Source organism: Vollenhovia emeryi, unplaced genomic scaffold (assembly GCF_000949405.1).
Source record: "Vollenhovia emeryi isolate VEMERY1.0 unplaced genomic scaffold, V.emery_V1.0 DF939186.1, whole genome shotgun sequence".
In the NCBI taxonomy this organism is placed as follows: domain Eukaryota; kingdom Metazoa; phylum Arthropoda; class Insecta; order Hymenoptera; family Formicidae; genus Vollenhovia; species Vollenhovia emeryi.
In genome coordinates, this window is record NW_011967180.1 from 329,854 (window position 1) to 344,216 (window position 14,363).

Consider the following 14,363-nt stretch of genomic DNA (forward strand, 5'->3'; position numbering starts at 1 on the left):
AGAATTCCTGTAATCCTACAGAAATTCTGGTAAATCCTAAAGGAATTATCTGATTCGTCCATATTCAACCAGAAATTTTTTTCAGTGCAGTTAAAAAAGAAGTACACAGTCAAGAAACCAAGTCACTCAGCACAATAAAACGTACAAAAGATTAAAAAGAAAGTTAAAAAGTTAGAAAAGCTTATCGAGGTGTCGAGCATTGTCAGAGGTTGACGAGACACGTCGTGCATCATTTGAAATATACCGTGCCAGTCACTGTCGATTTAACCCTTTAATTATTGTGACAATGAAAACATTTAACTGAATAATTAAACACAGACATTCAAAATGTGCAGAAATTATAGGGAGTTATAAATTATAAATAATGTTTATATCATACGTATTTTTTTTCACCAAACGGCAATTTTTTCCTCACAAGGTGTACATTCGGCACAGTCGTAATGTTCGCGATGCCAGAGCCGAAGAAAGAGAGGGACAGAGTGGCGATGAGAGAAAAGAGAAAGAAAGAAAGAGAGGGAGAGAGAGAGAAAGACAACGAAACGTCTAGCTCGGTTGCGACGCGCGACAACCCTCGCATGTCGATCGGTTGGGGCCGTCGCGGCTCCGCCGTCCGGCGATTGTAATTCATGCCGACGGTGTGCGTGCAATTATTGTCGTGGCGATATTTACCATTCAACGCGTTATTCCGCCGCAGAGGCGAGGCGAGGCGAGGCGAGCCGAGAGGAGGGCGAAGCCGGGTGCGCGTACAGTGACGTCACGTCACGTTACGTGGATTCACCCTAGCGCTAGTACGCGATGCGCCGAGCTCGCATTGTCCCCGATCCCCGGGTGCCCGTTTACGCGCGATCGCGCCGATCCCGGTCCGCCGCGGTGACGCGACGACACGCCGACTTGTGCGCGCACGAGATATCGCAGCTGACGGGACGTCACGCGACGGGATCGATGCGCCATCTTGAGAGCCGCGGGCGCCGCGGCGCGGCGTCCGCGGCGCGGACGGAACGTGGAACCGGAACGGCCGTGGACGTTGCGGAACGACCGGATGCGCGCGCGCAACCCCGCGCGACTACAATATAGCGCGCAGAAAGGAAGTCGCCTCCCAAACCCCCCGGTGCAACCCCCCTCGACCTTGGCGCATTGCTCCAAGCTTAATTAACAACCGCGGACCGCCCTCTGTTTAATAGCTTCGCCTCGTTACTCTTCGTTTTATAAACCTGCACCTCGCGTAGAAAAAAAAAGAGGACGCCATTCGCACGACAGTTTTTCCCGACTCCATCTTTTCTTTCAGTTTTGCCGGTAAGATTATTTTCGAATGTTCTAATGACACTCTAAGGAAACGTGCGAAATTGAAATATAATATTAAAACATCGCGTTCAGTTTTAATGTATGAAGCTCGCTTCGGATAATTTTTAATTCGCATCAGATTTCAAGATGGAAATCTGATGCATCTTTATATTCTTTTGCGTCGTGTATTTCGACACACGTTTGCATTTTAATATATATTTTATGTATCTACTTATTATTATTATTGCCCTTTGTTACATCAACTAAAGATCTAAATTTGTAAAAGTATAAGCATTATTGTTTCGTTATATTAATTATATTAAAGGTCTAGACTTGTAAAAGCAGCATCGCAGATGCGCTAACGTGTAACGTTATTATTCTCGCTTTTCTTAATTGGAGTCCACGATTGTTACGCAATAAAATATTGTTTTTCGACAGACGCGATGACGGCCGTTAAAAAGATGCGTGTACTTTATACCGCTCTTCTATATTTGCTTTCGCATCAATGACAGATATCTATTGTATCCGTCGTTCGCGTCACAATACGGCGACATATACAATAAATATCTGTATAAACTATCGAATTGGTTCGCTTATTCGTGGAAAGGTCAGGCCATCGCATCGCGCCGTATATCGCTTTCTAATTGTTAAGTGCAGCTTCCCTTTAATATCACCGGTCGCGACGGCTCCGCGTTTTCCCTCTCGTTACATCATCCGGTTCAGTCTACATCAAAACATTTATAATTCATGTCGGTATTCTGTTTTATATTCGGGCCGCGTACCGACATTCGCTGGTAGTACTGAAAATATTTATAGCGTACACAGTTGAAAAATTTGTGTTAAATTTAACGGATGTCACATGTCCCAAACGGAAATTTTTCTGTTAATTTAACATAATATGGAGATGTTAAACGATCACACTAATACTCTGTTAATATTTTAACACAAAATAAACGCAAATCTCAAAATGATTTGAAATAAATTTTCTGTAAAATTAACATATTTTTAATGACAAAATGAATTTAAAAGATGTAAGTCTTACATTTTACAGCAATAAGTCAAATGACGGCACAGACAAACCTTGTTACTAATAATATAGAACATTTGTAGTGTGTAAGATTAAAAGTAATAAGTATACATTGTGGTGTTTTAACATTTCTTTTCGCCTATTTTAATAATTTTACATTTGAGGTCAATTAACGCAAAAATTTTAACCGGCATTTTTTTTAACAAGAAAACACAAATTTCCCAACTGTGTATGTATGAGAAACACTCGGCAATCTGATCGCACGACTGACGTGAGGCCGAAACGAAGCGAGTCTATCCAAAAGTAAGCGCAATATTAAATGTGTATGATGCGCATTTTTATATATTCGTTACACCCGAAATCCGTTATATCTGGGTCCGTTAAATCGAGGTTTCGCTGCATACCGATCGGAATCGGTAATGCCACCCATTGTGTGCGACATCGTGCCCGACGAATCTCGCAAAATTGCCCCCTGTCGCGGAAGCTGAGCGCGTCGAACACAAACACGAGGAAGTTACGCCTCCCGCGGCATCAACGGGATAACGCACCGTGGAAATCCGCGTTTTTCACGGTGCCGACGCGCCGGCTCTCCTTGGAAGTCGCGCAAATCCGATCGGTCACTCGAGCGCGTCGAATATTTTTGCGCACGCGGTGTTACATTTCTTTCCGAGTGCGCTGACACTGACGGCTCGAGGTCGCCTTGTGATTTCGCGCGGCGATTTCAGGATACCCGAGTCGAAATTTTGACACCATTTTGTCACTTTTAAGGATAATTTACACCCACTTAGCTGATCTATACACCTACATAGATCAGCAAGAACCTACTTTCATGACATTGTATTGTTTTACTCCTCCCTTGAATCTTTAATTCTAAAAATTTACTTTAGCTCCTACTTAAAAGGACCCACTTTAATGCTAAATCAGCAAAAGTAGAAATTTCCGACACTATCAGTTTTAAAGTAGGAGTAAATTTTGTACTTGCAGTTCGACCCCTTTTACTGTCTTAGGTTCAACTACATAATAGAATTAAAGGTTCAACGTAGGACCAAAATTTCGTCTCGGGTATCGTACAGGATAAGATATGCTCGATTACGTATCGCGGAAAATGTCACGCGGACACATATTTATTTCTTTGTTTTTTTGTATTAACTTTGTTGTCAAACGACTTTCCAGTAGAGAAACGACTCTCCTCGCCGCGGGAAGATTAATATGTATTTCATATTACGCCGGTCTAACTGCTGTTTCTATAAGAGTTTTTTTAAGATAGCAAACGAGAGGAGAAAGATTAGCTGGTATTAATCAGGATAAACGACGTTGCGATAAACCTAGAAAATTATGAGAAGTGAGGAAAGAGTAACAAATCAACTAAATTTGTAAAGACTTGTACTAAGATTCTTTACGTTGGCGCTAAATTTACTTATGTCAAAATCAAAGGGAAATATTTATAAATGTTATTCTGCATTAATGTATTATACTTCGCGCTAAAATAAATTTTCTGCTGCTTAGGATCGGACGTTTTTATTTAAGACATATTGTTGGCAGTCTCTCAAATTAGGTAAAACCGTTTTAAAGAGATACACGGAGAGAATTTTCTCTTAAAATTTATCCTAAAAATTATGTAATCGTGGGACGGCATGGCATATCAAAGGATTTTATGAGAGTTTTTGGAAATTTCACCATACATTTTACTAGTAAAATGTATACTAAATATAATTACAGTGCTAGTAAAATGTATGGTAAATTTTCCAAAAACTCATAAAGTTTTTCAAAGTGCGATGTTGTCCCACGATTACACATGATTTTAAGAGAAAATTCTCTCCGTGTAAATGTTCCAGCGGCAAAGAAAAACCGGGTAAATCAACTTCTCGGCTACGCAAGATCACACTACACTGCAATTAAGATGCCAAGCGACAGGTGTCAAGGAACTCGCACTACACGATTCGCGTGCAAAATGCCATGTAAGAAATTAATTGTGGGAAGATATGGAAAGATAGACGAGCATAAACGTACGATACGAGTTCACGGATTTCCCATGACCAGGGAGCCGGAAAGGTGAAGCGTGAAGATATGATAATGCTTTGTTAACTGTAAACTTTTGTTAGTTGCACCTCTCTATTAGGCGCGATATAAAGCGTCGTTAATGCGAGCGGTCGCGGTTTCACCGCGACTTAATTGACGTAATTCAAATAATTGCGTAATACGCGCTAATATGCAACGATTGAAACCACTTCAGTAAGCTCAATTCTCGCGAAAATAAATATCTTCCGCCAAATTGCCGTCGTGAATAAATATTAACATCTTTTTCGCAAATATATGTTACTGAAAAGTGAACCTAACAAAATTCTTAATCAATCTCATTGTCAACTTAAAATCTTACGAGAGATAAAGCTGTCTTAAAAGCGCTAAAATAACACAATGTTTTATCGAATCAATTTACGAAACGTATTTTAAATGATCGTAATCCGTCATCGTGTTCTATGTCACACAACTTGTATAAAGGAAACACATATGTCTCCGTAAACTTTAGCGTGCGTCGCATAAAGCGCCGTTAAGACCGTCGACCGTAATCGTCGTGGGGTCTCCTCGGCCTTTTATCCTTAATGAGCGATATCCTGGGATATCCCTCAGCCGTTTACCATGGGGAGACACCGTTATCTTTGGCATCTCGATCCCGACGATCCACGTCTGCCTGTGCTCGAGCTTCTCCAGAGCTTTGCAATGATCGGCCGCTTCTTTTCGCGGCACCAAGAGTCCTGCTGACACCCCGGGTATCTCGCTCCATAGAAGCGGCAACGTACTCCCTGTAATACCCTGTAATAGCGGTCATGCGTCGCCGGCTTATATTTTGGATTACAAAGACCACATTGTTAGTTTGTTGTCGCGCCAGGAAATCCGCGTGACCCAGGATCACCGTAAGGTCTCACCTCGCATGCGGCGTAAACGTTAAATACTGACTCAAGAATTGAATTAATTACGCTCTCCTACGTTTACCTTCACGCCGGCAAGATCAAGGATGAAGGAAACATTAGTCGCATAATACTCGATCGTATGTTAATTTTGATAGTGGGCGGTAAAAAATACACTGCTAAATTATGAATAATGCTTAGGATTAATCAAACTGATTTCTGCGATTGCTTCGCATCATTTTTTGAAGGATTCTAACAGAGTTCAGCGATTGTCCAGCATAGGAGTTCTTACATTAATATTTCGCGTATAGCTAACAAAAATTCCCTCACCCACCGAGAGCGGTAACATCTTTAATCCAAGATTCGCGAATCCATGACGCTCTTAAAGATAATAGTGGGATCACCTTCGTCGCCGTCTCTTTTTGCTATAATTATTATTGTCGATGTACTGGGTGGACTTGAGAATATCGCAAAGATCGCCGAAACCACGCGAACGTCTTTTCTCATTCTAGCTTACTGCACTAGTTTACCAGTGCAGGAATAGAAAACAAACCTGATGTGCAAGGAAACAACGGAGTAGAAATAGCCGCACATGTGACGCGGAATGCTGATTTTTACGTGCAGATTAGGAATCGCCGGGTGCCTTCCCACGTGAACTTGTGCACGTATCAACACATTTATATATTTTTGCATTTACATACATGGAAAATGTATGTGTTCTACATGCACCTGAATTCACGTGGGAAGACGTCAGTGATGCCTAGTGTACATAAAACGTCTCAAAACAATTCTCCCCGAAGACTTTTTTGCCAATTTAAAGAGAAGATACTACACTAGTTTCTTAATACAAGGTGTAATATAGTATTTCACGTAAACAATTAATGATTAACTCGTTTAATTAGCAGCAACGTCTTGCGTCAAGTATGTTTTATCGACCCCCTTTCGCGAGCAAGACGTTACGTTGCATCCTTGACAGAAATAAGAACGCTTTTCTGGAAATAAATCGTTGTGTTTTTATGTTTAAGACAAGTTATTATCGAAAGATGTAGATATTGGTAATATATTTATACGATAAGTGGGAACGCAACTGTATATTGGGAAAGATATCCGTCACGGATTATAGGCAGGTCCAGGTCGCACCTTGTTTAAGATAATGTTTTCCGCGGTAAATTCTTGACAGTAATTTTAATATGATGCTTATTAGCATCGACAATTAAATCGGCGCTGCGTTTTAAGATAAATAATCGGCAGTTTACCGTCAATAAGTTGGACAAAGTATAGAAAATTCACACAGAAATCTGGTTGTCAGGCTGCCAAGATCCAGCCCGACTGAAAAGTGGCATCTTCTCCAATTAATTGTATTAGATTTATATCTATCGATCCTATTTCGCTTATTATCAAGTTCTATAGAGATTCGGATACGCTAGAATTCTTCAATAAGAGATCATAATGTACAACGAGCATTAAAAATGCCATCGACGGACTGGCGCCCAATCTAAATGAACGTTTACCTCTATTCAATAGTAGAGTCCGAATAACCCTTATGTAGATCTTGCCGTGTTTGGTTCGCGCCACGTGGAAGAGGAAGTCCGAGAGATCCCCGTCGCCCTCGTGGATGTCCGTTCTCTCAGCGAGGACCTCGCGGAGGGTCGCGACGCGTTCTTCCGGCGTGCTCTCGTCGGGCCGGCCGAGTCTCCTCTCGAGGTACTCCACCACCCCGATGTCCTCCCAGAAATGCGGCAGACTAGACGCATCCTCTCGCAACGGAGCGCTTGCTGTCGTCCGTTTGCCACCGGAGTCGACGAGATCGGTGCCAAGACCGGCGTACGAAACGTCCAACGCGAGCTCGAGGAAGGTCCCGGAGGGAGGTTCGGAGCTGCGGGCGGAGTCGGCGCTTCTCTCACTCGAGGTCGACGGAACAGCCTCATCCCGTTGGTAAATAGGCGGATGCAGATGACTCGGGGCTGCGTCGCTGTTCGCGCGGAAGGGAGTCGAGCTGTTCATGACCCGCTTGACATGGCCCTGCCCCACGAACGAGAGTTTGGAGACTGCCAGCTCCCTCGAACAGCGAGCTTTTACACCCAATGGAAGTCTTCTCGACCTTGCCAACTCGATTAGCCTCTCCCACTCTGTCAGTCCATCGTTTTTTGTCTTCAATGTGTCACGACATATTCAAATAGATTCATATCCAGAAACCGCAAGTAATCGTACACTAGTACACTTTCTTAAGACGTCGTTTCTTTTCTTTTCGATTCGAAAGTTACTTCACACTATCATTTACGTCCAGATCCTTTTTCTCAGATGTCGTCAATTAATCAATAATTCGACACTCCTTCGACGATATAATCTTCTTATTTTAGTTTTTGAACGAACTCCCGCTCACTCTTTGATATTTGTCCTCGCGTTCTCACGAATGTCCGGCGTGAATTAATTTTGTGCCGAGAAAGCTACGACACGTAAGAGTTTATCCAAGTTCTGAGTTCACAAAAACCTGCGTATGTAAATTACACTTTGCTCAGTGCACTGACACCGTTACACTTTTTTACATTTTTATCGTTGGCGCCGGTACTCGAGTAGCTCGATCGCGAATCGGGAAATGTAATGGTGACATAAATGTCAGTCGTTTCTCTCCCCGGGGACTGTCAAAAGGGATTTTGTTCTAAGTCCGACGGTAATATACGCGTAAGAAAAGAATAATAAAAATTTACCAACTCTCCTTTTAAATATCTATAAATTTAAGTATGAATATTTACCTAACGTATAAACTTTATTGATAAAATGCACGTTCTCGTCACAAGAATGTACACGTGGAATTAAATCGTATACCCTTTTTCTCATAATTAGCAAGAGATTACTTCGCAAAATGTTGCATGTTTAATTTTTACGATACGCGGCAATGCGATAAGACTGAATGCTCGCTCGATTAACGGGGATTAAATTAATTAGAACGGATTAGAAATTCGCTTGATAAGCAGTAGGAGCACTTAATAGTAAATAAAATAATTTATTTACTATTTAAGTGTGATAGTCGATCGCTCGGAAATTGATCGAGAGGAAACGAATAGCATCTCACATTCGCGAGAGCTGCCTCCTCAAAGGATGCGGCAGCGAAGACATCCCCGTTTATGAATTAAGAACGCCCGTAATGCAATTTGTATGGCGAAATCGAATTTCATTCTTTAAATAATACATCGTGCCGGTTGCGCACGCGAGTGCCATAGCGTCTGCAGCGTAACCGCAATGATATCGTCTACCGACGCAAGTAGGTGAGAAAGAAAGGTTCCCTCGGTGCTGTGGCGAACTAAGCGAGCCCGAGTTTATCGAAACGGAGCATCGCGCTGTAGGTAATCGCGAGTTATCTCGTGTTACTGATTGAAAGTCGTGCGGAATGTATCAAGGTTCACGCACGCCCGTGCGGGTCAGCCTGACACGATTCACGTTTTAAAGACCTCCCTTTAACGATCGATTGTTCCGATTTGACTTGACACACGCGAGCTACGCGGTAAGAAAATTATTTACTTAAATAATTTAATATTTAAATATTTTTCACGCCTTCTCGTCTTCGTTAGGTTATAATTATTTTATGTTATTACAACCACAGAAAAAAATTCCGGATCCAATGCACTTTAACACAGTTGAAAAATTTGTGTTAAATTTAACAGATATCACAGGTCCCAAACGGTCCACACTTTTTGTGTTAATTTAACATAATATGGATATGTTAAATGATCACACTAATACTCTGTTAATAGTTTAACACAAAATAAATGCAAATCTTAAGATAATTTGAAATAAGATTTGTGTAAAAGTAACATTTTTAATGGCAAAATGAATTTTTAAAAATGTAATTTTTACAGATGTAACAAGTCAAATTACGGTTCGAAATTACACTTACTTATGTTATATAGAATAAAATCAACATTTTCTTCTGTAAATTTTAACAGATAAATTTTGTTCTTGATATAGAAGAAATATAGAAGATATGTATTGTGTCAGATTAAAAAATAAGCACACATCGTGTTGTTTTAACATTTCTTCTTAAGTTATTTTAATAATTTTACATTTGAGGCCAATTAACACAAGAGCAATATGTTAAATTAACACATGAATCATAAAATAGGATCGATACAGCCGCCAATTATATTTATTATAGAGAAAAGAATATTTTAATCCTAAATGAACAATTCTAAAATCTAGAATAAAATGATAGCATGTATCGCCTTTTGCCGAATATCGTGATGCCAACTTTGTGCGTTGTAATTTATTTTAAACGCAGGAATATAAACTTACATTTATATAAGTTACTCTTGTCTCAATATAGCAAGTCAATCTTTTTCAATTCGATGGAGGAGAATAAGAATCATTGATTTTATTTTGACGTTGTCTTAGTTTTATACTAAATGAGGTTGTGAGAATATAAGTGCGTCAAGAATATTTTTTGCCTCATTGTCAGTAACAGAAATCCTTTCCGAGGGTGTAAGAAGTATCCCTGATTATTCGTAGAAATATCGGACCGAGTAGCTTTCCGACATTTCAATCCAGGCAATTTATTTGTTTTTCCGAAAGTGTCGAAGAACCGCGTGATGTAACCCGTGTAAAATGATTGGCGATTGGAAAGATCTCGTTAATATTCGTGAAAGTAAAAGAGCGTTTCCGGGCATTAGCGGCGGAACGGATGTACTTAAAAACTACAATCGCAAAGAGAAATAAGCATTCACTCGACCGAGCGTGCTCGGTAATGAACGATATCGGGCGATCTCGTTTCGAAATAATTTCGGCCTGGGAGATCGACCGCCCTAAATCGACGAAATCGTCCCTGCCGCGGCGCTTTCGCCGCTCGAAGGCGGACGCGCGCGATTCAGTTTTCGGTGGTGGATTCGTTCACGGGACGATTTCACTGGCGAATTCGAGGAAAGCACGGAGGGAGGAGGCTGAATGAATCCGCTTTCGGAGCGGATGCAGCGCCGATCGAAATGGGGACCTGCTCGGCGTGCACGTCGCGATTAAAGTAAAAGTAAGTGAACGAGTCGTTGCCATCGCGCCGGGTCAAACTTCGTCGGGTATAAACTAGGCGCGTTTCAGTGCGATCGCCCGTAGACGAGCGGGTCGATTATCGCAAACGATACGCTATTAATATTAACGCTAACCGTTATCGTCACGTCTCGTTGCGCGATGATTTGCGCGACGGGTTAAAAAAACTGCGGAGGACGGAATTGGCTTAAATACGGACAGAATATTCACGCGCGGAGAAAATTTTTTTTTTCTCCACGTGGCGAAGTGTGCCTGAGCGATAGTTGAACGGTATAGCACGGTTCAACAACATTTCTAAAGATAGTTTTGTAGTCCGACGGTATATTCCATACCTAACGTCAACCGACAGACCGAACGAGTGTTTATACGGGCGCTAAAGTGGAGCATCGAGAAGTAGTTCCGAAAGAATAATTACACTAGGTATAATGCATGTGGGGACGTGAACAAAGAACGCACAGGTGACGTTTATCGCGCACAGTTTATTGAGCACAGAATCTTTGTTGAAATGCCGATCGCGACTGACCGATTCAACCGATAACGATCTCTCTCGCACTCGAAAATGAATCGGGTAAACAACGATAACAGCATCTCGCGATGAAAAAAATTCTCGTGACTAAGCGCAAATACGTAATGACATGCGCCACAAAGTTAGACGGCAGGGCATTTCCCGATACGTCGCTCAATTCTCTGATAGAGAAAATAGTGCATCTAATTACAGTTACGTCGATTACGACAAAAAGAATAATCGAGTTTACTTGACTGCGCACGTCGCGATCCTTTGCTAATCAAAATCGTTTGTCACAGATAAGCGAAAATATTTCGATTTCAATTTAATATAATCTACACGGAGAATTTTCTTTTAAAATACCCCGAAAATCATGTACTCGTGGGACAACGTGGCACTTTGAAGAATTTTATGAAGTTTTTGAAATTTTACCAGTAAAACGTATGGTAAAATTTCAAAAAACTGTCATAAAATTCCTCGAAATGCCATGTTGTGCCACGTTTACGTGATAAATTTTAAGAGAAAATTCTCCCCGTGTAGTGGATCAAGTATGAACCATATGCAATTTTTATAATTTGAAAGGATTTATGGGGATAAAATGTGATGCGCTGATTACAATCGTCCACTGATTCGAGTGCTTAGAAACCAGCAAAAGGCTAGTGCAAAGTATCACAACGATTCCGACTCGACGGAGAATTGGTTAATAAGACACTTGAGAGAATTTAACGCAAAATAAAAAACAAACATATAACATCGTAAGATAGAAAAGGTACTTCCGACACGAGTATTTTTTTGAGATACAATAAAAAGTCATCTGTGCGTTCCTGCACGTCCCCATGTATTGTACTTTTCGTAATTATTCTTTCGAAAATTCTTCTCGATGCTCCACTTCAATGGTCATATAAATATTCGTTCAGTCTGCCAGTAATATTACGCAATGCCGCCTTTCCTGTAGATGTGACAACGGTGATAATGGAAACGTAAACACACAGATCCTCGACTGACGATTGTTAGCGCAATCGACTAGCGTTACCTCGAGGGATTTAACATCGCGTCGCGAAGGAAAACACATTCGCCTCGCGTTGAAGCTTTTTCATCTTCTCGATTTATCTAACGCTTACCAAAGGGCGATGGTTTCAATCTTAACACAATTTCCAATTTTCCGAACGCATTCACGTCCGCGCGTATGACACTCGAAATTGAATTGCAAATAACATTGCGTCTTGAAGGAACTTATTCGAAATATTCGATTCGTGCTGAAGTCTCTTCAATTGATTTGACTTATTGTACGCTTGTCAAGTAATTTCGATCTTAATGCAATTTCCAGAACATGATCACGTTCGCGAACTGACAGTCGAAATAAAAATTTGAGACAAATTAAGAAAACTCTTAGGCGCTTGTGTTTTGTATAATGACAAAAATTCGACTCTAAGGGTCAAATAACATTCAACGAGCAGAAATTTGGGTGTTCGATGATGAATGTAAAATTTAATTTTAGAATTTCATAAAATTCATTATCGGTCAAAATTTTTGTGTTACATATTTAACACATTTATATGTTAATTTAACATATTGCTCTCGTGTTAATTGACCTCAAATGTAAAATTATTAAAATAACTGAAAAGAAATGTTAAAACAACACGATGTGTGCTTATTTTTTAATCTGACACAATACATACGTTCTATATTATTAGTAACAATACTTATCTGTTAAAATTTACAGAGTAAAATGTTGATTTTATTCTATACAACATAAGTGAGAGGGATTTCGAACCGTTATTTGACTTGTTACATCTGTAAAATGTAAAAGTTACATTTTTAAAAATTCATTTTGTCATTGAAAATATGTTAACTGTACACAAACTTTATATTCAAATTATTTTGAGATTTGCATTTATCTTGTGTTAAAATATTAACAGAATATTAGTGCGATTATTTAACGTATCCAACATATTGTGTTAAATTAACAGAAAAATTTGTGTGGACCGTTTGAGACCTGTGATATCTGTTAAATTTAACACAAATTTTTCAACTGTGTAGTGTTACATCCTTGGTTGTTTCATCTCGACTGAAAAATTTGAGAGTAAATACACAAAGAGATGGGAATATTTAGCGACACCGATCTTTACACGAACGCGCCAGGAAAAAGTTCCTATCTAAACACGAGCGCTATATATTCAATTATAATTGGATTCGGACTCGATCGGAATCGGAGGCGAGACACCCGGAACTCGATCGGCTCGCGGCGCCGAACGCGAACGGTATCGACGTTAATCGCGAACTAATGTTACTGTGCAACGTTAATTACGCATCGCGGCAAGAACTGGAGAGAGAAAAAAAACTAATTTCTTCCGTAACGGTAAGAATGCTTAATTTTTCGCCGTGATCGCTGACGCGAGCGGAATGCTATCTAAGATCTAACGGCCGCCTTGCGCGAGCGGATCAATCGCGTTCTATTAACAACCGCCGCCGTCGAGAAAGAGTAAAAAACGAATCTAAAATCGCATTTCCGAGCCGGCGTGTCCCCGCGCACGAGTCCAGCGCAGCTCCCTCGAAAGGAACGGCTGCACGGAGGGTGGAGTTAAGTCATCCCTCCGAGACTTTCAAGGCCGCGCGGGAAAGACGGGACAGAAATAGATCTTACTTCATGGAGAACTGCATCGCGCGGTGTCCCAGTGAAAAAGCGTCGCCTCCCTCCCCCCTTCACCTGGCCTTTCCCTATTTTCAGAGCCGACCGCAAGGGTCATTATCCTGCAATCAGTGACTCGTCCCTTGCGGATTGCGCAGAAACGAACGCGTGCAGAAATAGATTTCAATTCAGGCGGTCAATTCTGTATCTTACACTGTAGTGAAAATTCGAAAAGTGAGTAGCCCCGTCTCTTTCTAACTGTCCCCTTGAAAAAAGAGACAAAGCCGCTCGCTTTTCGCTATGTTGCAAGACACGAAGTTGACCCCCAGATTTCTTTTCGCAGAGAGTAAAACGATTGATCGTTTTATACAAAAACTAATTAGAAAAGGCCACCTTTGAATAAAATGTTTATTTGTATTAAAGTTGCGTGCATTATATTTTTACTGAATGAGTATTAAAAATTTATCTCATTGATATTATTGTCTCCTTTATTTCTCTCGGTAAAATCTTATTCTCGATTGTCTGGATATAACATTTTAAAAATAATGAAGTATCTAGTTTGTATAAATATCCATTGTAGTTGGCGCAATTTAGTGATATCATTACTTTTGTAGAGAAGATAAAAATGTTTTTTTTTCTAATAAAATATATCCAAATAATTAAATTATATAATTCTCGATTGGGTGGCGCTTATACTTGGCGTCTTTTTTTACCTTTTTTAAAAAAAAGGTTATTTTTATAAAAACTAACGGCGAATTCGGTTACTTACACTAGTGCGCACCGAGTGCACGCTAAGGCTTGTTTATAGTCAGTTCTTATATTTAATTTCGTCTTAAATACATGTGCAAGGAGTATTTATTCAAAAAATGATCCGTGCACTGAAAAAAATTTCTGGTTGAATATAGACGAATCAGATAATTCCTTTAGGATTTACCAGAATTCCTTTAGGATTTACCAGAATTTCTGTAGGATTACAGGAATTCT

The 14,363-nt window shown here is 40.4% G+C and overlaps 1 protein-coding gene across 4 annotated transcripts in view; it reads right to left on the reverse strand.

Moving 5' to 3' along the window:
• Positions 1-14,363, reverse strand: part of LOC105562540 (trafficking kinesin-binding protein milt) — a 51,267-nt gene that overhangs the window by 16,811 nt on the left and 20,093 nt on the right. The window contains exon 2 of one of the 4 annotated variants that reach the window (XM_012013459.1): positions 6,726-7,705. The exons of 2 other annotated variants lie outside the window; for them this stretch is intronic. In XM_012013459.1, the coding sequence (XP_011868849.1) occupies positions 6,726-7,218 (493 nt within the window). In that variant the 5' untranslated portion in view covers positions 7,219-7,705. Of the gene's footprint in view, positions 1-669; positions 933-6,725; positions 7,706-14,363 lie in introns of those variants that run through there. One more of the 4 variants, XM_012013462.1, reaches the window with a different exon arrangement.